Source organism: Manis pentadactyla, chromosome 6, assembly GCF_030020395.1.
Source record: "Manis pentadactyla isolate mManPen7 chromosome 6, mManPen7.hap1, whole genome shotgun sequence".
In the NCBI taxonomy this organism is placed as follows: Eukaryota; Metazoa; Chordata; class Mammalia; order Pholidota; family Manidae; genus Manis; species Manis pentadactyla.
This window is the reverse complement of record NC_080024.1, coordinates 111107157-111133395: the sequence shown is the minus strand read 5'-3', so window position 1 is coordinate 111133395 and position 26239 is coordinate 111107157. Positions and strand designations below refer to the sequence as shown.

Below are 26239 nucleotides of genomic sequence, written 5' to 3'. Positions count from 1 at the left end.
ACAGAATATTTTACTAGAAAAGATATAGTTGTTGAAATAAATGCTAAATTACAAGAAATAAATCCACCTCTTAAATGACACATGTTTGATATCTAGACAGACAAAAAATAATAGCTAGATTCATTCTTGCTGACCCCACTGAACATATATCTTTGTGTAATAAGTAATTTTAACATAAGAACAATAAGAATAATAATTCAAAAGAAGAACCCATTAATCTCTCTGCCTTCAGCAGCCAGAATCTCCCAGTTGAATGCCGTTCTAAATGCTACTACAATGGGGATGCATGAATGTGTCATAAATCAGGGTTTTAAAATCAGATATTGGTAAGCAGAGCTGGGTGGTTCATTTTTCTCAGGAAAATGTCAAATGTGTGAATTGGGCTTACGTGATTCAGTATATTTTCTGACCAACAAATCTTTCTGTCTTTTTCCCCTATGTTTTCTGCAAGTAGGCAGGAGGGAGTTTCAGGGTTGTATGCCTTAGTGGGGTTTGAGGAGGGAGGTCTTTAGCTGAGACACACTGCCAGCTGTGGTTCACCAAGCCCGTGCCAGTCTGTGATAGGCATGGCTTCTTCTGGAGCTGAGGACAAAATCAGATGTGGTCCCTACTCTGGAGGACTAGTGTCTCCTGAAACAGACATCATGCTGATGAAATAGAACACTTTCCCAAGTGGAGGCAGGGATCTTAGAAACAGCATGTTCAGTCGTAGAAACACCTTTGAGCTTAGGTAAGAAGTGGAAGGCATGGTACATTATCATAGTAGGGAAGAAGCTTAGTAATAAACAATACAGGTGTTTCTCCAGGGCAGCGAGCACACCTGGATAGTTTTTGAAGGAGAGAAGAAAAAAAACAGATTGAATGGTATAGGTGTAGAAGCTGTAGGTTCAGACTATTTTCAAGTCCACCCTTTTCCCTAGTATGATCTTAAAGTGTACCAAACCAGGAATGATTGGAAACGTTACCTGTCCTTTCTGGCCAAGAGTTCTGGCAGTTTACAGCATGAAGGTGTCTGGTCTGAGTCTTTCTCTCTGCTCTGTATCTCTGACTTCAGCCTTCTCAAGCTGTCCTTTACTCTTTGTTCCCCCCGCTTCCAGCTCCCACCCTCCTCACCCGCTTTCCTCCCAATCAACCATTTAATTTTATTGGATTCTTCTTCCCCAAACCCAGCCTGTTGGTTACACCCTTCCTCAACAGCTATCAATTTTTTTATTTTATCCAATTGTAAGTGTACTATTGCTCTCTGAAAGAATATTTTAAGTACGGAAGTATTCAAAATAAAATATCCTTGCCTCCCAACTTCACTTTTCAGAGGTAATGATTGTTCACAACTAGATACATGTCGTTCCAAAATTTTACAATGTAGAAATTATAGTGCAAGTTCAGGTATGAATATAGATAAAATTTAATAAATGTTCCCAAACCTAAAACTTTATTACAAGAATAATATACCACATAAGACACCTATCTCACATCATACAAAAATAAATACCAAAGAGATTCATAATCTAAACACAAAAATTAAACTATCAGAACACTATAAAAAAAATAAGAAGACATTTTTGTGATATATGTTTCTCAGCTTGACGTAAAACAGAAGTCACTTTTTAAAAGATAGATTTCATTATATAAAATTTTTTAATTTCTGAATGTTGAAAGATATGAGGTAAGTCTAAATACAAACAGAAGACTTGGGAAATTATTTTGAACATTTATAGCAGTTAAAAGACTGTAGCATACAGACTTGATACAGATTGGTAAGAAATAGACAAAATTCCCCATTAGAAAACAGTGGACAAAAAAATAAAAGGCAGCCACTCAGAAAAAAAAATCTAAATGGCATGTCAGCATATGAAAAAGAGATCTACCCAACTGAATAATGATTAAGAAATGAAATAGAACAAGTGCTATAAAAAATTTAAGTTTGTATAATCTCAAGTGTTAAATGGTGATGTGGGGAGGTTGTATACATAGACTGTTGAATTGAAGGGAACATATATTTTGCAACCTCTTTATGTAAGCAACTTGGTAGTATCTATCAAAATTTAAACACTTCATATGAAGCCCATTTCTGAAAGTTTATCAGTCAGTAATACTCCCAAATATTCAGGGCTATATGTCCAAATATTTTCATTGTAACTCACTAACTCTATATAATCTTGATTGCCCAGGAAGTAAACTCCAGACTCCTGGTCATGGAGTAACACATCAACAAGCTTTTGTTTTTTAAACATTTAGTATCTGTAAAGTATTGGAAGAAGACAGACATAGGAAATATTCTGTCCTTTCTCTAGAAGTAACAGTCTTATCAGCAGCTGACTATAGAAGAATGAAACAATTACCAAATGCAAATCAATTTAATGTTTAGAGTACAAAGTGTAGTGTTGCTTGGGCACATAGTGAAGTAAAACAGTCTAAGACTTTTCAACTGAGTGCGGCATTAGCAAATCAAGAGTTGAAGACACCTCAAGTTCCCGAGGCTGGATAAATGGGCTCAATTAATCACTGTTGGCTGATAGAAATAATGTAGAAAGAAGTAGAATTTAGGGGCCATGTTAAGAACTTTGATTTCAATATCAAGGCCTTCCATGATCTAATCCCAATTTATATTTATTACTCTATCTTCCATTATTTTTCTCTTGAAATTTAATAAGCCAAATGCATGGAATTTTCTTTCTTCCAAGGACCTCCTAAACCATCACAACATGCTGCTTTTGCTCACATCCTTCCTTCTTCCTGAAGCCTTCTCCTGCATTCTCTGCCCATAGCATTTCTGTGTCATCTTTCAATATTTAACGCAAATATTGTACTTTTCCCTAAAGTACTGTTGGTTCTGTCCTGCCCTGAAATCAGATTTGGTTAACCATTCCTTTGATTGCTTGGACTTGCAGTGAAGGACTATATTTAATGCTGGCTAGAATTGCAATCACTCCACACTCCCTAGGAGATTTTGATTCCTCTGCTGGTCAGAGACCGTGTGATTCCATTGTGGTTCTCTATGAATTTGAGACTTTAAGTAGGGGAGGGGAAGATAGTTTTGGAATATTTCAGGCACTTACATCCAAGTCAGAAATCCACTGTAGGCAGCAGTTGACTCCATCTCACCCCCATCTAACCCCCATGTATGCTGTTTGGGTGGCAGTTCGCTTCACTTTGGGCCATCCCATAAAATTACCAAATCCTGCACAGGACCCTCGGTGTTCTTTACAGAGGCATCATTTTAACAGCCTTGGCCCTCTGCCAGTGACACAGCTTCCTTTCTGCAAGTTTCCTGCTGCTTCTTCACAGCCTGGCACTTAATAAACATTTATTGAATGAACAAATGAAAAAATAAATACCAAAAGGAATGTGACATTTGGGTTTGAGTGTGGAGGTATAATTTGGTGCCCTTTAGACTTACTACACAGGTGAGCAGATGTTTACTGAGCATCAGCTCTGTGGCAGGCAAGTGGAATTGTAAAGTCAGACTGACCCTATTCTGAAGAACTTTTTAAAATTCCTGGTGTTCAAACTCCCAGGACTCTGGATGGGTGTGAGGGGGATCCCTGAATGTTCTGACATTTTGTGTCCACATATAAACAATGTATCTCTTTGTTAGGGATTTGTTAGAGAGGCAGAAAAGGACTCATCATTCTGAGCAGTGTATGAATCAGTGTGTTTTGTAGGTGGAGGTGAGAAGATCTATTAATTTCAACAAATTATCAAAGGTCTGTGGCTAAAAGATTATTAGGAACCTCCAGTCTATCTTATGTTATATCACCATGGCTAGAGGCGTGCACAAACCCCACACCTCCAGTGGGGTGGCAAATCCCTGCTTGGATAAAGCACTTGCTTTGCTTTATAATCATTCCAGTGGAGCAACATCCTACTTGCCTGTGTGAGCGTTTATGTGAACACAGACACACACCTGCTCTCCCCAGGAGCCTTTTTATGAAAGTAAATACTGACTGCCAAATATTTACTGATCACAGTGGGAACAGAAAGAAGAAGAAGACATCTGTCACTCCTTAGGAAGACGATACAATATGTGGAAAGTTCTAATTCCTTTGGCATATTTAAATCATGATTTAAGACAACAAATAGTTTTTAACCACACTCCATGATTCATTGCCAAATAAATCAGATGAACACAGTCACAGCAACAGGCATTCAGCTGATCCAGTGATTGTTAGGCCAGATTTTGGGATGCTTTCTGGACAAGTAAAATGGGACTCTGGCTTGACATGTGGATGGACACTTTTTTGTTCCAACTCACCTGAACTCTTAGCAGCAAATTAGAAAGCATTTCCTTCTTAAAACACTATTTTTTCCCTTTTGATCTCTCTGATAACTCTCTCTACTGGCTTTTTTCCCACTTTTCTGGCTCTTTTATTGGCTTTTCTTCCTTCACATTTATTAGATATCAGTGTAGCCCTTTACGTCCTCCCCCAGTGACCTCATCTATTCCTAAACCTAGTATTTCAACTTTGGTCACCCCCAAGTCGCTATCACCAGCCTGGACCTTATTTCCCATCATACATGACACGTCTTCTTGACTGTCATCAGCCTTGTAAGCTTGATATGTCCACAATCCAACTGCTAATTTCTCCTCATTCAGTCCATCCCATTTCAGTAAGTGGGGCCATTTTCGCTCAAACCCAAAACGTGGCACATATCCTTGATGCCCTCATCTTGCGCCCACTTCCAATCCATCACTGAGTTCTGTCCATTCTGCCTTCAGCATTTGCCAGTTCTCTTCATTTATTGCTCTCTTCACTGCCCTGAGCTAAGGCCAAGCCACTACATCCTCCCCTGGTGGGACAGGCTTCCCTCACCATCTCTGTGGCAGCTCCTAGTGGTCTCCCCACTACCTGTATTCTCTTTCCATGAAATCAAATCCCACCTGGCAGCCAAGGTGATCTTTTCATAAGGGAAATCAAATCATTTTATTTTCCGACTCAAAAATGTTCAGAGGCTCCCTGTTGTGTGCATCCATGCTTCTACTCTCAGGGTACAGAGAGCTGCATGATGGAGCCCCTCCCCATGTTTCCAGAGGCCACACTCACCTGGCTTGCTGGCACAGATACACAGGCCATCTCTCTGTCCCTAACTCCTGCTTCATGGCTTTAGCTCCTGCCTTTCTTCTCCAGACTGCCAGCATGGCTGGCTCCTCCACAAAGTTCAAGTCTCCTCAAGTTAACCATCACCTTCTCAGTGGAGCCTTCCTCAGCATGCTACACGGCTGTGCACACCATCCTCTCTCCCCACAGTATTCCTTATCTTTGCACCCTGTGTGTTTCTTCTGTGGAACTTGGTGTCTTAAAATGATCAATCTGCTTATTTTATGTCTCCCCAGAAATCCAGATTCTTAGCTCCCTGTGGGCAGGGTCTGTGTCTGCATGCTGACTACAGTTCCCTTGCAGAGTGTCAGTGTTCAACCAGTCAGTGTTTGAATGGAATGAAGGAATCTGAGTAGGTAGAGAATACGGGACAGGGATAGCCCTGTCACATTCCAGGCAGGTGAAGTGCATGAGTACCAGCTGCATCAGAAAGGCCCAGTATGTGTCCACGGTGCAGTGACTCATCCCCTGGCCAGGCAGAAGCCAGGGTAATGTCATCATATCCAGCTCTTCAGGAATAAGTTTGGAGATAAAGGTGTCAGCTTATCTTAAATGCAAAGCTGGGGAGTTTAGACTTTACCCCATATACATTTGTGTCCCATTGATGTTTTTAGAGGCAATAAACTGTACAGTTAACCTAACCCTGGTGGGCAGTGCTAGTATTTACTAATTATAGTATCATAATTGCTGAATTGTTTCTCTCCCCCTCCACCAGACTGTTGTGTCCTGAATCACCATAGGACATCCCAGCTCAGAGCACCATGCTTGGTACTTAAAAGGCTTACAATAAATACGTTTCAAAGGGGTGAATGAATGAACAAATAAAGTTTAGGAAAGAAATTGTGCTGTCGTAGCTTCCATCTACCTTCTTCTCTGAACTACCCTTTTCCCTAATGATTATCAGAATGAAGGCCCAAGTAAGCAACTGAGCTCACAGTGGTAACCCCATTGATGTCCCTGCTAGAGCAGCTGCATTGTAGACATGGTCTTGGTCCAACTCAGAGTAACCTCGTGAGGGAAGAACTCTGCTAGAGGCTTAAAAGCAGATATGTCGCCCAGCACTGAGAGTGGTATGCACTGCAGTGATTAATATATACAGCAAACATTTTTTGCCAAAGCTTAGTTGATTCAATCTACATATTCTTTCAGAGAGGTCTCCTTAATTATAATGACACGGTATAAATATAAGAAGAAAGAATGTCAATTATCACTTCGTATAATAACAGTGTTAGTGTTCATGCACATAAATTATAAGTAAGTTTACCTGTTTAAAAGCAAGAAAAGTGCTCAGTTTTGCAATTTAAAACTTTTGAATATGCCACATTTAAAAATTATGTCATTACAACCAGTAGAAGTTAGTAATCATCACTAAAATGAATGTTCGTGAATAGTTGATGAACTACTTATAGTGAAGTTCTTTAAAAAATCATTTGAGGGCAACATTCAAAGACACCTATGTTACATTTGTTTTTACACATTCCAGACTCATCCAGCATGCTTTGGACACCTGTTATGTGGCAAACATCAGGAAAGCTTCTAGAGTCACACTGTCTGAAATGGTAGCTCCTAGTCATGCATGGCAATCTAAATTTACATCTTAGTTCATTAAAATGAAATAAAATTTTTAGTTCTTTAGCCTCATTAGCCACATTTCAAGTATGCTGAAACCACTGTGGCTAGTGACTACCAAACCGAATAGTTCAGATCCTGACAGAAAGTTCTGTTGGACAGCATTGCACTAAAGGAAAGAAATAAATACGACCTATTGTGAGCACCAGTCATAGCATTGAGAGCTATTAACATGGATCTATGATTTATTTTGGGAGCAGATATCTTTGGCCACATTGATGAAAAGACTTAAAAATGTCTTTGTTCACAGGAGACAATAATCCCATTCAGTACTAAATCAAACTATGGCCAGCGGATGAGAGATGAGTCTTAACCGCTTGTAAGGCCCTTATCTGTTAAAGCTAGTTGTACATTTTGTTACTTTGTTTTAAGCCAACTGTAATGTACTTTTCCAAAATGACATTTTGAAAGCAAACAATTTTAAGGTACTAGTTTAAACCTGAACTCATCCTTTATGTTCTAATCTACTAGCTTTCAGTTCCTCTGTCTATAAAAGTAATAATTCATGACAGTTTTGGCTGAGTTCCTGCACCCCTTCACTGGATCCAGGATTTGAAGAGTCTAAGTGAGTAGGAGAGCTTGTCATAGAGTGTCTGACAGTGCATACATCAGGGGGTTTTATTGGATAAAGACGCAATCTTGGTCCATCTGCTCCAGATATATTTATCACATTCTTATTCTCTTGCAGATCACCTACAAAGCAGTCAGTTCCTTTGACCCAGAGATAGATTTATCCAATCAAAGTGGAAGAGTTTCAAAACTGGGAAATGAAACCCATTTTCTCTTTTTTGGACTATATCCGGGCACCACATACTCCTTTACCATCCGAGCTAGCACAGCTAAAGGTTTTGGACCTCCGGCAACAAATCAATTCACCACCAAAATATCAGGTATTGTACATCCGTGAGTTATGTCTTCAGAAGTTGCCTTTTTGTACTTTTTCATTCCCATTGTCAAGTACATAAGACTCACCCAAACTAAAACATTGTATTCAAATTAATAGTTTTGAATATCTAAAAATGAGACCATGAAATTAAATGAAATACTACAAATATTTGTAATTCGGGAGCTTAAGGTCTTCCTATGTTAACAAGTAGCCACTGTTTTAACTGTTTGCACTGGAGGACTTGGACATGAGCAGAAGGTTCTGTTCTGTCCTCTTGTCCTCTTTGCTGTCCCAAGTTACCACAGCAGCAGTGTTGGAAAAATCTCTGTAATGAGCCATGAATGACTGAGTGCTCAACAGATAGACAGCATTATGTGGAGTCCACTTCCGGAAGGTTCAGCCTTCCTTGGGAACTTCATCATTCATAGTTTCACGTCCTGGACAGACACAATGATGAAAGGGCGGTACCAGGCACTTAAGGCCTCCAGTGTTTTGCTTGTAGAGACTCAATTATGCCATTCAACAAAAGACAGAATTTGGGAAGTATTTCTGGGCATGTGCACCTGTGTAGAAAATGTCTTTGTGCTTCAGACTAGAGGAAATGGAGTTGCCATCTGGTATGGGATATGTAACAGCAATAAACACAATTCCACGAGCATTTTCTTCTTCCATTTTTTCCCCTTTAGGTATAAGTAGGGAAGTATTTGAGTTTTGTCTTTGACTCTTTTGGTTGGGGATAGATGAGCAGGAGATGAGGTAAAGGAGGCAACTCTTAGTCAGGATTAGCTAAATAATATTTACCCTGATTTGTGTATCCCTTGCCCTCCATTCCCAGCTTTGTAAAAGGCTTTATTTAAAATGGAAAGAAGGGAAATACAACTAGAGTACCATAAGTGTTCTAGATTCGGAGGGAGGGAAGTTTAGAATTTTGTTTTCAAGCAGTTATAACTTAAGGGAAAATTTTTCACTGTCTAAGATTTTATTTATGATCATAAAGCTGACTTGAAGTTTAATATACATTTGATATTTGATATAAAGCATTAGTTATAAGAACAATATAGGGTATTGGAATAAGAAGAGGATAAAGTCTTTGGACCATTAGGAAAATGGCATAAGTTATACAGATCAGTGAGTAGAAAGACCGCTAGACTTGGAATCAAGAATCAAAATATATGGTTCTAGTTATAATTTTCCATGTATTTTCTCTCTGATCCTGATCAAGTGAGTTTATCCCTGGATGTAAATTAAGATGGTATCTGGTGCATATGATCTATCATGTAAGTTGAAAGAGGAAATGTATGCCAATGTGCATACCTCCCACCCTTTTTTGTTTGGTTGGTTATTTTCCCCTATGGAAGCCGTATTTCAAAGATTATTATCTTAAAGAGGATATTCTTTTAGAAAAAACCTAATTCATTTTTACCATTTTCACTAGATAAAAATTCTGGTTGCTATGAATCTGACCACTGTTAGTCTACCAAATTTATACAGTTCTCCCCAAAAGCAAAGACAGTTGATACTTTAGTTAGCCTGTGTGGGCTCATCAAGAATAACTATTTGATTTTTATACTTCAAAAAAATTCTAGTTTATGGGCCTTGATTTTTTACTTTCATGAACTTTTGATAGAGAACTACTTACTCTCTGTACAAAATGTAATTCTATGTTATGAGTTGGAGTTAATTTTTAATAGAATTGGAGTTAATTTTTAATGCTGAGAAAATCCAATAAATGGAACTGAGATATAACCCATGTATTTTACATAAAAGCTTTTTATACAGAGGAGATTCAAAAACTATACTTGCAAAAAAGATCTCTAACAGCTCATCAGATACCTATACCTGTGGGTCTTAAAAGACCATGCACCTTCATGAAATGATTTCTCTTGTCCATGGGATGACAGAATTATTGAAGAGCTATGTTGCTATCTTCTCATAGTAAGAGTTAACAATCTAGAAAACAAAGAATGCCAGGAAATGGCCTTGGAAATAGGATTCACATTGAGAAGGAAACTGGCATTTGTAGAATTTTATGCGCCTGGCTCTCTTTTTCCATTTTCTCTTTGAATATCCCGAGAGGTTAATTTCTCCTATTTTGAAGGATGAGTAAAGTGAAGTTCCAGAGATAATTAATGTGCCTAAGCTCTTATGCTGATTAAAACGAGATACAACAAAAACTCAAACAAACCCAAGCCTTTCCTACTTCAAATCCTTTCTACTGTCTTGCTTTCCCTGAGAGCCCACAGTAGGCACTAATTTCAGAGCCTCCCCGCTCCAGCAGTCTCTACATCTCTGGATCTTGGCACACAAAAAAATTTGACTTATAGGGAAGAACTGTGAAGTTCAGTTTTGTGATCCTAGTAATTATTTCTTAAATATGCATTTAAAGTAAAAAAATTTTAAGAAGAGCATACTTACAGAAAAGTACACAAATCATAAAAGCATAAGCATACAGATCAATGAGATTTTTGCAAACTGACTACACCCATTTAGCAAGGAATATCGCTAACCTCTCACAACTGCCCCACATGCTCTCTTCCAACTTAAACAAGACCAAAGTGTCAACATATACTGGCTGTAGCAGTTGTCAGTGATACTCTGTGTAGGGTATATACATAAAGGCTGTTCATAGTTAGTTGACAGCTGCAGTTTAAACTAGTGCACTGTGCTTTTAATGTTCTTGGTAAATGAAAGTAAATGGGAAACTGAAAAGACGAACTAGAAATAATGTGTCATCTTAACACATTTTTTCCCCAGCGCCCTCCATGCCAGCATATGAACTTGAGACCCCTTTGAATCAAACTGACAATACAGTGACAGTCCTGCTGAAGCCTGCCCACAGCCGTGGCGCGCCGGTCAGGTACCGAGCAGAGGAAGGGTGGGCTGGCCCCCAGAGATGAAAACTATAATCAATCTGAATAATTGCCCAAATATGTTTTCTAGGGATTTGCCTCAAACCCTACCTGTATTAGCTCTGATTAAAAGAAATGACTGAAGAAAGGGAAAGTGCTTTGATGTGGGGTGAGCAAGTGTTGTGGAAGAGTTTGATTCTGATGCAAGTAGGTTGTTCTTTGAAGATAAGGAATGAAAGCCCCCATCTGTTAAGAGGGCTTCTGAATTGCTGCAATTTCATTACTCAAGGACAGATGACATTTTAATCTCAAGTTCTATTTTTTAAAAAGACCTTTCTGTTTTTGTTTGTTTGTTTGTTTAGCTGGGGTTTTAAGGCATTTAACTTTTAGTAGATTGGCTAATTTCTCAATTGAATATGTGGTGCATAATTACTTTTTTAAAAGAAACATGATCAGAAAAAGCACTGTGAAGTCTTTATATGAACAGATTTAAGTTTATTACTGACATGTAGGCCCCATTTCTCATTCCATGATGATTTATATAGCTAAGAAATTACAAAGTGTAACTTTTACAGTGAATGAATAAAATAAATTTATTCTTCCTAGGAAGGAGCAAAGGAATGTCTGAATAACTCTTGAGTATGAACTTGTCATAAGCTCATTAATCTATATAAATGAAAATTCGACTTGTTTCAGAGGGATTTAGAAATTTTTTACAATCAGAATAGATTCCCTTCAAAATAACCCATTACTTTGAATAGCATGCTTCAAGGAAAAACTTGTATTCACATTTAAGGCTATGCAGGGTTTGTTCCTATGTTCCTTTTCTGGAATTTTATTTTATTAACCTTGTGAAACCTAGTCCTATTTAGTCATGTTTGCACAATAAGATCATAGGGCGATCAGCTGGGCTTCTTTCTATCTGATAAGATATATGCAGGTTTCAGTCCACAGAGTCAGAGTAAAAACAATAGCATTCATTGAGAGTGAAGTCAAATTAAGGTGGAATCAGAAATTTTTATTTCAAAAATCTGTAAAAGGTTATTAGACAATTTTTAGTTGACTCTGTTGGCTTACTCAACATGTATCATGTGAGAGATATAGTATTGCCATTCATAGGTGCAGTTTGTGCGAATGCTATGAAATAGGTAAAAGCTCTGTTCCAAACTTACGATACTATAACTGCTAGAAAAGTGATGCCACAGACACTCCCCAGGTCCTTTTTGGGTTGATTTGTGTGTGGTGCTGTGCAGTTGCACTGATCTGAATGACCCAAGGCACACTCTTATTAAATGGCTGCCCAGGACCCAAATATGCTGTGGCTCTGGGTCAGATCTTTTTCACTCCAGAAAGCTGGAATTATTCAATGAAAACTGATGCTCTGATCATCCTTTCTGACCAACTTACAGTTGCCCAGACTGAGCAATAATGGGCCATTAAGACAGGAGTCCGTGTTCTATTATAGAAGCATCATGATAAAATGGAAGGGTAGAGGTCACTCATTGTCAATGCCCTCAACATGAAGGAAGCTGAAATCCTAACCATTTCTCCAAAAGAGCCAGGTACTCCTTTTTCATCTTATGCCTATATAATAACTCCTCTTCTCATGGCATGTTTCCTGCAAACCCTTCCAAGTCATATTTCCATCCATGTCTTTGTATAGATCCTTCCAAGTCTAAGTTTTCAAATAATATTCCTTTGGGCAATCTACATCAGACCTATTCCCAGTCCCCCTTCCCTTAACTTTTTAAAGTGTCACTTGCCTTCCAAGCTACTGTTCAGATTTTCTACCACATCCCTTGCTGAGGCATTATTTTGTTACTGTTTTTCTTTTACATGTTTCTAGTTGTTTTTGAAGACATTGGAGCCTTATTAGTCAGCTAATTGTAGAGAGCCTCAGTCTTCCTATTCTTATGTCTACAAAAACACAGATTACAATGTGTCAGAATGTCCAAAATGCATAGCTAGCATCACAGGCCTTACATCATTCCATCAGGCCCAGCTCTCTAACTCAGCTAAGATCTCTGTTGATGTTGCACCGCCTTTCAGAGTTGCTATGATGCCCTGTTTTCCAAGCTCAGCAGCACTGTGCTTTGATTAAACATCATCTTCTTACTGGCTAAACTCATTCCTTGAATTTGCCAAGGTCACTGCATTCTTCCTCTATTATACTTTCTTCTACACTGTTAACATCTTGAAATTAGTAGATTTATTATCTAGGTTCATCATCTAAATCCACCATGCTAGAATCAAGATCAAATCTGTGGGACACTATCTGTAAGCATTACAGGTAAATCCACTTCAGATACAGCCCTTCCTGGAAGGATGCTTGTCTTAAGTGTGAATTTTATTGGCAGAAATTTGAGAGAGGAGATTGTCTCAACCTCACCTTTTAAAAAGATTTTTTTTTTTTTCCAGAAAAGTGAATGTTCTCTTCATGGCAGTCAGTGTTATAGGACAACATAATGGGACTTATTGTCAGTTGAGTACATGGAAGACCCATATATCTAGAAAGACTAGTTTGGAAAAAATTTCTATAATACTCTCAAACTAAATGGGGTATTTGAAAATTTTCAATTTCATTTAATGTTTAGAGAAATAAGAACTCTGATTAGGGAATCATAAGGACCTAAAATATAAAGCCATAATGTAGATTAAAACATTTGAACACATCTGGAAATTTGCAAAATGCACATGTAATCAAGCTGCAATACAAGAAAGCTTTTCCTAAAGGATAAGATAAATACTAGAAGAAAGAAGGGAAATGGAAGTGAACATCTGTTTTCTCTCCTAGATTTTGCACAGCATTATGTGTTCAAAAATACTGTCATTGTGCAATTTCCAAAACCCATTCTTTCAATTGATTTGATTTTTCTTTAATTCGTATTCATTGGTGTTGAAAATTCAGTCGTTCTTCATTTACGCACTTCACTAAGTAAGGTGCTGTTGTGCATTGATTCCACTACAAACACTCAGGTTGGTTAATACAGATTCTTGAAATTGCACTAAACTCTCAATGTAAGTGATCGTTGTTATCTTTTTATTGATCAGTACATCAGCTCTGTCACATAAAATTATTTAAATCCTGAGCTGGCCAGCAAGAGCACAGATTCCATCATTCCAGGCAGTAAACTAGCATGTAGGGCAGAATTTTAATGTCTGTTCATGGATTCTATTTTTTTTCATCAATAAGATAGGGAAAAGCTTAAGTTTCTTCCACTCATTTAGAATCATCTCATTTTTCTCTCTCCTCTCCATAGTTTATTACATGCAGACACAATCCAACAGAGAAAACCCTTGTAATTTGCCAGTAAAGGAGCATCTCTAAATAATGAGTTTTACATGAATTATACTTTTCTTGCACTAACAAAACTCCTCTCTGTGATTTTACTCTTTGATATATAGATAGATAGGTAGACAGATCTATAGGTATATAGATCTATATATATAAATAATCTACTGAGTGTAATATTCCTCATTAGTGATGTTTTATACATCAATTTTCTGTAGTTTGAGATTCAGTCACATTTTGAACCTTAGATGATAGCATTTTCAAATGACTCCCATTTTTGTTCTTTGGGTATTGTTACTGTAATTTGTTCATCAAGGTTTTGGAGCTATATGTCTTCTTAACTAAAACTCAGTGCTTGAATATGGTAACTAATTGAATATTCTAGTATTCATTTCAGTGACATGTTAAAAGATTACCATTTTAAGTACTCATTCTTTGATTCATTCCTTTAGGAGAAACTATTGAGTGGGGAAAACATCTTTACCTATTGTCTGTCCATGAGGATGGGAGGTGGGCCATAATCACATCAACAACCAAAACATTAAAACTGCTAACTAAAGGTGTAAATGCAATTTTAACTGACAGTAGCCACTTGGTTCTCATAAAGTTATCAGCAGTTATTTTAATTCTGTGCTTTTACTGTCATTGGTAAAGCCTTATACCATGGTTGCCCTCTTAGTGAATACTTCCTCAACCTTTCTACTTAAAAAGCAATTTGTGAATGGTTTCTGTTGCTAAGTACAGGGCCAAAATCTTGAAGCAAATAAGAACTTCACTACATTGTAAATGGGGAAGAGTTGAGGGCATAAGGCATGGGAAGAAACAGTTTGCCTTACTTTTTTAAATAATGTGCAAGTAAGATTTCAAATGAGGTAGGAATATTTTCTATTATTAGCAAAAGCAAGCATAAATTTTATCCAAAACACTTTTGATTTAAAAAAAAAGTCTTGTATGATAGCACAACTTTGGTTTCATGTATAAGTCAAGAATTTATTTTTATATAATCTATCCAGATTTTCCATTAAATTTATTTTCCCATGAATTCATTATTGTGGCAGACTTTGCAAATGCATGCTATTTCCATTCATTCCTCTCTACCATTTTTGCCTGATGGTGCTTCGCCTTACTTTGTTAACTACAGATATTAAAAATCTCATTGCTAACTTGTAATGTTTCCTGATTTACTCGAACTATTCATCAACTATTATTTTGTAACAAATTAGACAGGAAATTTAAGGTGTATTAAAGGTTGCTATTTTTTTCTCATAATCAAGGTTCTGTCCTTTGAAAAATCATGCTTTATTCTTAGACTAAGGTGAAGGACAAGTTTTCGTTCCATTGAGAATAAATAATAAATAGTCAGTAAAACAATTGTATTTATTTTAAGAAAATCTGTTATACTTCCTAAAAATGTTTGATTTGATATTGGAGCTGTCTGGAAAGTGAGATTTATTCTCCCTGTTAGCCATTAGCCATCACTCATGCCCCCAGATAGTTACCACCCAGGAGTGTTTGTTAAAGGGACTCAGCATGAAAGTGTCAGGGAGTCTGTGAAAACTGCCACCTCTGAGGGAACAGTGAACCAGATCTCTTTTAACAGTAAAAGCAAGGAAAGAGATCATTATTATTAATGAAAGATAGAAGATAATCATGCATTTTATTTCAGGAAGTTTACTATATTAGACATTACAGTTAGCATATAATTAATTATGGTTTAGAAAGTTTGATGTTATGGACCAGATAATTAAAAAGAAAAAATTTTAAAGCAGCAGAAATTCATTTGATTTTCTACCATCTGCAAGTCCAAGGAAAGATATTTTTATTGTTAACACCACCTGCTTGGACATCCCATTCTTTTCTCCTTCATGCCAGAAGCCTCTGAGGAGATCAACAGTAGAAGATTCTTGTAAGGATTAAATGAGGAGATATTTTTTAAAACACTTTAAGTCATACTTTGCATATACTAAATGCCATGTGAGTGTTGGGGGTTGAGGTTGTTCTCCTTGGCTCTTGTCCCCGCCTCAACAAAGAATTGAAAGACAGAGACACAGTAGTGAAGCAGAGTTAAGGTTTTATTTGAATATAGGCCAAAGGAGGAGCAGGCCAGAGTCAAGGTAGACAAAGGCAGGTTTACTTGAAAAAAGCAGAAAGGAAGGAAAAACAGAGGGAAGAAAGGGAAGCTTATTGAACTCCTGCTCAGCACAGGAAATATACCTGGCCAACTCCTAAAGCCAGTGCCACCTGGTGTCCTGTGTCCACTTGAATCTGCACAGCATGAGAAGTCCCTACGACCCCAGGATTTTGGGGAGCCACAGAGCACTGGTGGAGTGAAATTATGTTCTGAGAACTTCCCAAAGACAAAGAAAGGAGATTTTCTGGGAGGTAATGAGGAGCATGATCACATAGCTACAGTTCTGTCCGGATCACCCAGGTGAAGGGAACTTGTGAGCCCAAATCAGAGCTCTCAGTAGCCCTTCCCTACTTATCTGAAGTAGAACAGAGAGAGTGACACACTTGAAGAAAGGGGAGTATGGGCAACCACAGAGAGGAGATGTGCTTAAAGGTTTAGGGTCTAGTGTTTTATAGGGCCTTTTGGGTAGGGGTCAGCATAAGCCATGATGTAGACAGGTGATTCATAACTCCTTTGAAGTTTTGTCTTAAGAATAAGGTTATTTATGTGACTGTGTTGGTCCAGATATCAGCATTCTTTGTCTACATAGATTAATTTGTGATTCAGAAGTCTGTATACTGACCTGGTTACAAAGTTATTCAATTAAGGAGCTGGAAGGAGAGGAAAAAACAGCATATAGGTTAAGTTAAAGAATAAACTTTTTGCAGGCTAAGTAAATTTTATAATGGCGTGATCTATTTGGTACAGTGAAGACATGGGCTGCCCTCAGATACTTTTCTTTATCTGCGGAATGTCCAGACATTCCAAGTTGCTCCTGGCCTCTGGAACTTCAGCTAGTAACTCATTAACTCTGTGAGTCCTTTCTGGCTCTCTGGTTTTATCTGGTTAACTCTTTGAGGTCCTTTTAGTGGGCTTCACTGGCTTTATTCTCTCTCCACTTGCTCATATCTATTTTTCTGTCTAATATGAGTACTTTTTCTTGCTGTGATACTCTTCAAACCATATTAATAGATGATTTGTGTTGTTTTTCATAGGACCAACCCTGCTCTTCTAACTTTTCCTTTGTTTGCCTCATTTTATCACAAAAAATCTCATTTTACGTGAAAATTAAATTAAGGATTTAACAGTTGTCTCTACCAATGAAGTCATAAATAGAATCCTTATAAATTCTGATATCTCTACTGCATTTTTAAATTGACTGTGTCTGGCTACTTATTTATTTATGCATTTGCAAGTTTTTAGAAATTGATATTATAAATAGGTAATAAACTCTCCCTTAAAAAAAGATTAGATGTTTCCCTGAATCATTAGCTAATTATGGTTATTGCCAGCTCTGCTGAATAAACTTAACCATAAAACAAAAGGATATTAATCCTCTGTTTACCTTGGAATCTGATTCTTCTTTCACTCCCATAACAGATATTTGTGATTCAAGTACCATTTTATGGTCATTCAATCATTATGATTATGTTAGAACTTATTCCCCAAATTCTAAAAATTATCATTTTAATCAGAATAGTTTCGACCAAGAATTTGATCCTGTGTCATAGGAGGCAATTTGTGATTTGCAAATATTTTTATTATTTATTCACAAAAATGTTTATGGCTTTATTTTCTTTTCTTACTGGAGTGACAATGTTATTTTGAGAAAGAAAAAACCCTAATGTAAAATCTCACGAGGCAAAGTTTACCTTAAGATCCAAAGATCCTACACTATAAATTAAAGTAGTTTCAATTTAAATTAGCCTTTTATAAATCAATGTATAATTTTCATAGCTAAACAAGGCTTTGCTCTGACCTAATTAGAAACCACCTGAATCTATCAATAATTAATCAAGATCATTATGTTCTAAAATACAAGGGTGTCAGGTGTCATGCATAATCCTTGAGAGTGATGGAATCACTCTTTTCTCCTTTGACATATTCTAAGGAGGAAACTATTCTAATATTCAAATAATTACCATTGGTGTCAAATAAATTGTAGACCTAAATTTTAATTGAGCCCCATGAATGATAAAGAGCATACTCTTTAGAGTTAAATAACCCTAGTATCAAATCCCACTCTCTCAATGATTAACAATGTGACCATTACAGATTTCTTTAACATCTATGAACCTTGGGGTCCTTGTATTTCCAGAGCAAGGATAATACCACCTAATCTCATGGAGTTGTGGTTAGGATCACAGTTACTAAATGCTCACTAGGTTCCAAGCACTGTGCTAAGCGCCAGGGATGCAGAGAAGTCCATTATGGGCTCCCTTCTTCAGGGGTTAGCGATCTAGATGTGAGAGACTAGGGTGTAACCTGGGGTCCTATTGCAGGGATGAGGACTGGCCCCAGTGGGCTGCAGAGGAGGCCTTGTATATGATGTTGTGAGCTGCATGGTCAGTACAGTTCAGAGAAGAGCAACTCTGGAGCCAAGCAGCTGAATCTTGACGAATGGATATGGTCCAAGGGATGCATGTCGTGGTGAGGGTGGGAGGCGAGTGGGGGAGTGGGGCAGTGTTGCAGGGGACGTTAAGTATGTGACAGGGAATAAATAATGAATGAGACAGATAAGCTCCAAAGGGGCAGGGGGACTGAGTAAGTTAGTCTGATCTAGGAATGAGAAGTATGTTATAGTTAGAGAGACGTAGAATGGAAGGAGCATCAAAGGAGACGAGCTAGACTGGGCAACCCTACACTCCATGCCAAGGAGTGGAGATTTATCCTTTGGCCATTCACGAGATTTAGGTAAGGAAAAAAATATATGGAAGATCAGCCCAGCCATGGAGGGTGGATCAGCTGGGTAGGGCATGGGGAAGGTGTAAAGGAGGTACGGGCTGGGGGATGTGCTGAGCCTTTCCTGCGGTCCTTTTTGTCAGGCCTTCCCATGATATAGCTAACCTTACAGCATGAAGGGAGTGGGTCTTGTAAGTGCCAAATGCTAAGTTGCCTTAGAGACAGGATTTAGAGGAATCAAAAATGCTTACTCCTTTTTAGAAGACAAAAAGAACGTATTGGCTAATCAAAGTGACTAGTGATATTATTGCTTAAAGTATTGTTAAAGTGAATTCCAGAAGACTAGAAATGGAAAAGTTAGCTTAACAATGACTGACAATTTTTTTGAAATCAATAATTATCTGAATTATTTTGTATCTCAATTTTCAAAAGCAGTAAAAATGTGGTATTATTAGTCCCTCTTGCTCAGAAGAACTTTCTGGATCTTTCTCTTTTTGCTTCTCTCTACCTTCCTTTGCTGCATCACAATAACCCCTTTGCCTTGAGCCTGCGCTAGCTGCTTTTGTGACAGTTATCACATGTATTGCATTATGCATGCAATGCCTACTGAACAGAGACCACGGTGTCTCTGCTCACTGGAAGCCACAGTGCAGGTGCTTCTCTGAGTCCTAAAGGAATCAGCCCCCGGTGTACTTATTGGGTGATTGTGGCTAATTCTTGCCTGGGGCTAGGGAAGAACTAAGTTTTTGAGTATACTATTTCTCAATTCCTGCTGTGCCCAAAGAAGCCCCTGGTTCTCTCTGAAAGATAAATGTCTAAGATTGAAAGTACAAATTACATAAAAGCCTTTGAGTGTCCTTCATAGCAGAGGCTATATGTTACCCATGACCGCCCCCCCTGCAGGTGAGACCAGGTAGTGCTGCCCATTCCCCACACTGGCCAGCACCCCAGGAGCCCCCAGCAGGGCAAGGGAGGTACACATACACGTTGATCTCATTTCCCATTGACAACACATGCTGCTTCTTTCCCCCACCATCTGAACCATCTATAAATGTTAAGAGTGAAATCATTTAAAAGTAATCTTAATTGTAAACCCAGAGCACCACAAGATCCCAAATGCCTCGAATTGAACAATGTATTGCTTTAGTTATGAATCTCATAGCTGCTGTGCCATTTGCTGTCAGGAACTGCTGGGTCTTTCTAATCATGATTATTGATTCCAGGGAGTTTAAGGGATGAATTTCTAGAGATGTTCTGAGCTGAGACTGATAGCTTTTGGGAGAGAAGATCTGGGAAATTTTGACAAAGACTAATTGATTTGACTGTAGATGCCTCACTCCTACTTTTTCAATGTATTAAAATCACAGATAGATGAGAGAAAAGATCACAAGTTCTAGACTGATAATCTGGGGCAGCTAGTGAAAGCCAGCCCAGTGTGCCACCTAGAGCCACGGACCTTGGGGCAACCCAGAGGGGATCTGACCACCTTCCTCATGTTATAGTCCTTCTTGATCCTATTTTGAGGGGGCTCTATACCCAAAAGGATGGATGCTGTTCTGTGTCCTTCTCTCAGCAGAACATTTTATCAACCAGCACTTATAAATATACACAACATAATCATTTATGATGAGAACACTCAAACACACAAAAATGCTGATACCCTTCTGTTTCATCAAAAAAAATTTTATTATGAATATTATTGTATTATGCTGGAGATGGTTACCTGTACTTGGTTTTCAGCTACTTAATTAAGTGAATAATTCTTCAACCTGTTGGATAGTGAAATGATTAGGGATGATGTGTTTTCCATATCACCATGTCCCTTTTGAGTTGTTCTGTGTGTCCGTATTCTTTCACTTTGCTCCTTTTACCGAAAAGTGTTTTCCTGACCAGTTTCAGTGTGAGTTTTTTCTGCTCAGTGAGAAGGGGCAAAGTTCTCTGTAGTTATTAGTATCTAGTTAAAATCCCTGCCCTTCATAACACTGCAACATGTTACAGGAACCTTTATGATTGACATGGCTATCATTCACTTATTCTTCACTTGTCTACCACATAGTTATCGAGCATGTTTATGTTCAAGTCACTGTGTGAGGATGGTGGTCAGGCTATATAGAGAAGTTCAGAGAAATCTACGAGCATATGACAGATGGATGAAATCTCAAAGATGCCTGTTTAAGCTGAAACCCAAAGGAGAAGTAGGAAGTGGCCAATCAGGGCTAGATGGTGGGTGTACGTCCACCAACCAGAGGAGCAATCTATAGAAAAGCCTAGGATAAGAGAAATTTAAAGAGATGCAGACAGAGATCATCTTAGTCAATACAATTAAAAATTTACATATAGTAAATGAGGTTTGACCAGTACGCTGGAGTATTTAATTAGATTTATGCATTTAATACTGAAAATGAGCATTTTCCTAGGATAATTATCATGTAAAATGTATATAAATGTAATAAGAAATGCAAAATGATCACAAAATCATTTTCATAATTTAGGTTCTAAATATTCAGTACCTCAAACCTAATTAAGTGTGCAATAAATGTTTATTGAATTAAACCTCATCATTTTGTGAGAAATAATTATCACTGAAACTTTCACAGGTAAGAAGCTGAAAGCCTATAACCTCCTTTTAACTACTCAGACACACCAGAAGCAAGAAAGGTTTTAAATTTACATTTTCATCCCTAAAAAGAAGTTAAATACCATGGTCTTTCCACATAGTGTGGACGCCTAAAAGAACACCCTACCTTTACCCTTGATTCAGTCTGGGTTTTTTTTGTTTTCTTTTAATGAAAAGAGAAATCTCAGACAGACTGCTTCAAATAAACTGTTGCTACCAATTCGGATTCCATCAGGAAGGTGATTATCATCTAGCACTTCTGCACTGACTCCTTTGAAAATTTACCCTGCCTATCACCCCCCAGGGGCACTGCCACCCCCACTTTTCTCCTTTACTTTCCATCCTCACCATCACTGGCCTGGGTCATACTTTTGCCTTTCGCGGCTCTCCAGTCCCCAGCCCACATTGTGTCTGCAAGGGGGTCCTTCACTCTCCTGCTTAACAACCCCTTAGTGTTTGGCCACTGTCCTTGGGTCATACCTGCAGTTCATCTGACATGGAAGAAGGTGTCCGCCATCTAGTCAGCCTCTGCTTCAAGCCCTCCTCCAGCTGGAATCATGTAAATATTTGCTCAGTACTGAAAATGTGCCAGGTTGCGCTTGATGCTTCCGTAGCATGGAATCTCCTCTCTTCCCTCCTCTGCCTGCCTCACCACCCCCAACACACACAAAAGATTGGGCTGTAGAGGGATTTTGAATGGGGCAAAGACATGGTTGGATTTCAGTATTAGGTCAGTCACTGGGGTGGGGACATGGAGGCAGTAAACATGTCTGTGAAGCTTCCCATTGGAAAGTTAACAGGTCATCAGGTGGGTGCTCCAGAGCTGCGACCCCCACCAAACTCAGGGGTGCTTGGGTGGGAGGAGGCTGGCAGGCGCTTCAGGGTGTGCTCTGAGTTGTCCCCAAATGACTGAAGTTTTGATTACAGTGAATGGAATCTGGTCTCTCTAATGTAAATAATTCCTAGCACTTAATTTTTTAGAAAGGTGGTGTCACAAATTAAAAGAACAGTAGGCATGAACCAGGGCCTTGGGTGTGCACCTAGGCTTTGTTACTGTTGTCTGAACTCCAAAGTCTTTCTTTAGCTCTGAAATCACATGCCCTGCCTATCTCCAGCGCTGGCATGAATATTAGCACAGGTGAAAGTTCTTTGTAAACTGAGGTGCTAAAAAAGGGAAAAACTATATCAGGATTTGCTCAACAAACATGCTGACTGGATTGCTATTCAGTCATTATCCTCTTTATTCCTTACTTTTGATAATATGCTTAAAATTTCTAATCATCACTGTCCTTTATCTTTTATGCCAGTTTACTGTGATGATCACTTACATGAGATCTATGTTCTAAAGGTAACCCATATTTTGACAGTAATTTTATGGAACAAATGTGTGTTTGGTATTATTATTATTTTGCATTCATTATGTAAAATCATCAAAGTTTTGTAAGGGGTTTTGTTCTCTCAAAACAGCACAATGATGAGAAAGCAACTTGGCTGGAGTAGTTATAAATAACAGTTCTCTCCTGGGAAGAAAGGTGCAAAGGTGCTCAGAATACTAAAAAATGTGACCAACCACACACAGCATGATACTGGGGTTAAATCCTGATGCTTTTTCGCCCTGTGACCTTGGGCAGGTTGGGTAACTTTCCTGAGACTCAGTCTCCTCATCAGTTAACCTGGGTTTTAGTATCTACCTCAAAGATCAGTTCGCACTCAAGACAGATGGCCTCCCTCTGGATGGGAAAGCCCTTCTTATTTATTGTTGGTGCCATTCTGGCCTGTAATGATGGCCATCACTTGCAGATAATGTGCAATCCCTTTTCTTTTGTGTTTTGGGAAATTTGCTAGGTCCTGGTAAAGTATTCCTCAGTCTCATTTATGACCCAAGCAGCTTGTGATAGAGAAATAATAATTATGGTAACAAATAATGAGTAACCATTGTTACTTGGATTGAGAAGATATCAGGTGCCAGGCCCATGCTTGGTCCTTTATGAAACGATCTCAAATTGTCCTATCAGACTTCCTATCAGATGCCAGCATCCTCAAGCATAGACGAAGGGACTGAGATATTGGGAGGTTAAGAGATGTGCCCACTCTGCCCCCTCAGCGGTGCTTTCTCTATGAAGCACTGAGTGGCCTACTAGGTCACGTGAGCTGTCAAGATCCTGCCCCCTCCCAGGAGCCATCCGCGCTCCCTTCCCCTGAGCCCACAGACATCTTCCCTGCAGAATCTCTTTGGAACCAAGATGGTTACACCTTCCTTTGAAGTCATGAGCTATTCCACAAATTAATATATTTTCGTTATTGTCTCTTCTAATGCTGGGAAAACTTATTACACCTTTGTTTTTAAATTATGGTTGTTGGAATCTTTGGGATTTATCCGTATTCTGAGGATTTAGAAGCAGGATTTTTGTTGTTTTTTTCTTTATTACTTCTTCATTGTTATCTTTAAACTAAAACCTTTCTTTGCTAAAGCCCAACACTATCACAGTCTGGTCAATGGTTAGCAAAACTCTGAACACTTGAAGAACTTGGATCAAACAAATTTATTTTAGTGTAATGGATTTTTAAAATCAAATTAATCAGTCATTTTTGGTTGCTATTTGTGTTCTTTTTTGCTTACCATTTTTAATAGTCTCCAGAGAATCAAGCAAGAAAAGAGTTCTTTTGAAATGCTTATTAAGTAGCTTCTTAATTGTACCCCCCCTGTTTATTGAAGAAATGTAAACTGTGGGAACACCTTAAACCTTCTGGGCTAAGGGTTCTCTTGTCAGTTCTTGAAGCTTCTGAAAAGATGCTGTTGCTAAAATTGTTTAAGGAAAAAAACTCTCAATACCTGACTTCCAATGTAAAATGTTTCCTTTATTCATTCCAGTACACATAATCACAAAGACCAAAATGCCATTCAGTAGTAAAACCTCGGACTTACATAATGATATTGGCTTGGGTATTTTATTACTTATTAGAGCTGACTTGATGTAGTGTGTGTTGTCAAAAGGTGCTAAATCTCTTGTTACCATTGACACCACCCTTCCCCCCAATTTTAGGTGAATTTTATTGTATTAAAAAATAATACTTTGGATTCTTTTACTGCCAGGAAACAAAGATCATTTTTATTAATGTTGCCTTTAGGATGACAATGTCAGTCATCTCTGAAAATTCATCTTGGAAACTCAGTTTGTTCTTCCAGAACCCTTGAAAAGAAGCTTTGAAAATGGCAGGGAAAGCTAATAATAATAGAGTAGATGTATTTGAGCATTTATACAATGAAACTTAATTTAACTTTCCCTCAAACTCTGTTTCAAACTTGCCTTTGTGCATGAAAATATACTGCATATCTTTCCTTCCCCTATTTTTCAAATTTTCATTTCTTCAATATAATCTCGTCCAAAGGATTTTGTGTGTTAGCTCGGAGCTCCAGTCTTATTACCAGGGCCTTCAGGGCAGGCGCACCAACGAGCTCAGGTCCCCATACTCAGCGTACCAGCCAGGCCCTGGGCAGGACAGCCAGGCTGCCTGTGGCTCTCAGTGCCAAATTCTACCACCACCACCACCCGCCCCCCAAAAAACACACATCGTAATGTTTTGATTTGACTTTAATTATTAAAATGGATATCAAATGAAATACTAAAATTGGGAAGGTATGGATCTTGTAACCTGAAGAGTGAAGGTAGAAGAGGGAGTCCCACACTCTGCCAATGGTGATTTGGTGAGCCTGGACCAGGGAGCGTGCTCCGCGCGTGTGTTTGCAGGCTGCCCTCCCTGCCCGCCCGCCGCAGAGGGCAGAGGCGCCCCCAGTCTCGGGCCTCACTCCCGCGTCGCAGGTGGTGGAGGGAGTCCCGACAGCCAACCCTGGTGGTCACGCCGGTGGTGCGGTTTCTGCCAGGAGCAGGGCGGTCGGGCACGGTGAGGAAATCCCCACGGCTCCGGGTGACTCAGGAGAGCCTGGCGCGGGCCTGCGGGCACTTGGGCGGTTACCCAAGCAGGGCCGCCCAGGCCCTTCTCTCTCTGTCCCTTGACACAGGCCTGCGTGGGTTCTTGGAAGCTACTGCAAGCCGTCATCAGCGAGTCTGAGAGAAAAGCTTGTAGGAAGCTCAGTGGGGGTTTGTTGGCACAAGGGAATGGAGTGAATGGAGACCGCATTGGAAATCTAACGACATTCACTTTTTTGCTTCTTAGTTTTAACTTGGGAAGAAAGACGGTGGCCGTTCACGGTGGAGAAGCGGTCTGCGGGGGTCGCAGCAATAGGAGAGTTTGGGCACCAGGTCCAGGCCAGATGTCCTCAGTGAAGTAGATACTACAAGAGACACTGGTGTGGACACTGATACTCCTCCCCTGGGCCCTGTTGCAGCTTTGCCCAAACCCTTAGCAGAGCCTTGTCACAGTAGTGCTTTGCTTCAGTGACCTGTGTGTAAACCCTCAGGGACAAGGACAGCATGTGCCAGGTTCCTCTTCTTATTCCTTCCCTGTGCCTGACAAAGGGCTTCATACGTTATAAATATTGTACAAAGGAAGGATGGAGGAAACATAAATGAAATAATTTTCTTCTCATTGAAGGATATCACAACCTGTCTGATCTTGTACCACCAGTTGCACAGTATTACAGCTCAAGAGAAACTTTGTGGTCAGTCGCTGAGTCAGTGGCAGAGCTGGAACCAGGTGCCCCCATTGTGGCGACTCCCAGTTCAGTGTTCCCTTGACAACACCCCCGGGGATGTGCCTGCCTCTTTGAAGTGATACTGTATTCCAGCCTGAAGTATTACTACTTGCACAGAATGAAAGAGTCTGAGTCCAATATAAGACAAACATACAATAATGCAGATATTTAGGGTGGCTTTAATAGTATTCAATTTCTATTTTTTAAATCACTAGAGCTATTTAAGAGAACATCCTTTAGTAGCAGTAGCTGATCTTGAATTATAATCGTATAGCCATATGTTTGTTAGGAAATTCTGCTCATTAAGTTATGATAAACATCAGTAAAATAAAGTATGCTAAAGAAAATGACTTCCCTTTTT

At 38.9% G+C, this 26239-nt stretch overlaps 1 protein-coding gene across 7 annotated transcripts in view; it reads left to right on the top strand.

Annotated features, from left to right (window-relative positions):
• PTPRM (protein tyrosine phosphatase receptor type M) overlaps positions 1-26239 on the top strand; it is an 895627-nt gene that overhangs the window by 601099 nt on the left and 268289 nt on the right. For all 7 annotated transcript variants that reach the window (XM_036880717.2, XM_057504052.1, XM_057504051.1 and 4 more), the window contains exons 10-11: positions 7417-7618; positions 10369-10471. In XM_036880717.2, the coding sequence (XP_036736612.2) occupies positions 7417-7618; positions 10369-10471 (305 nt within the window). The remainder of the gene's footprint in view (positions 1-7416; positions 7619-10368; positions 10472-26239) is intronic.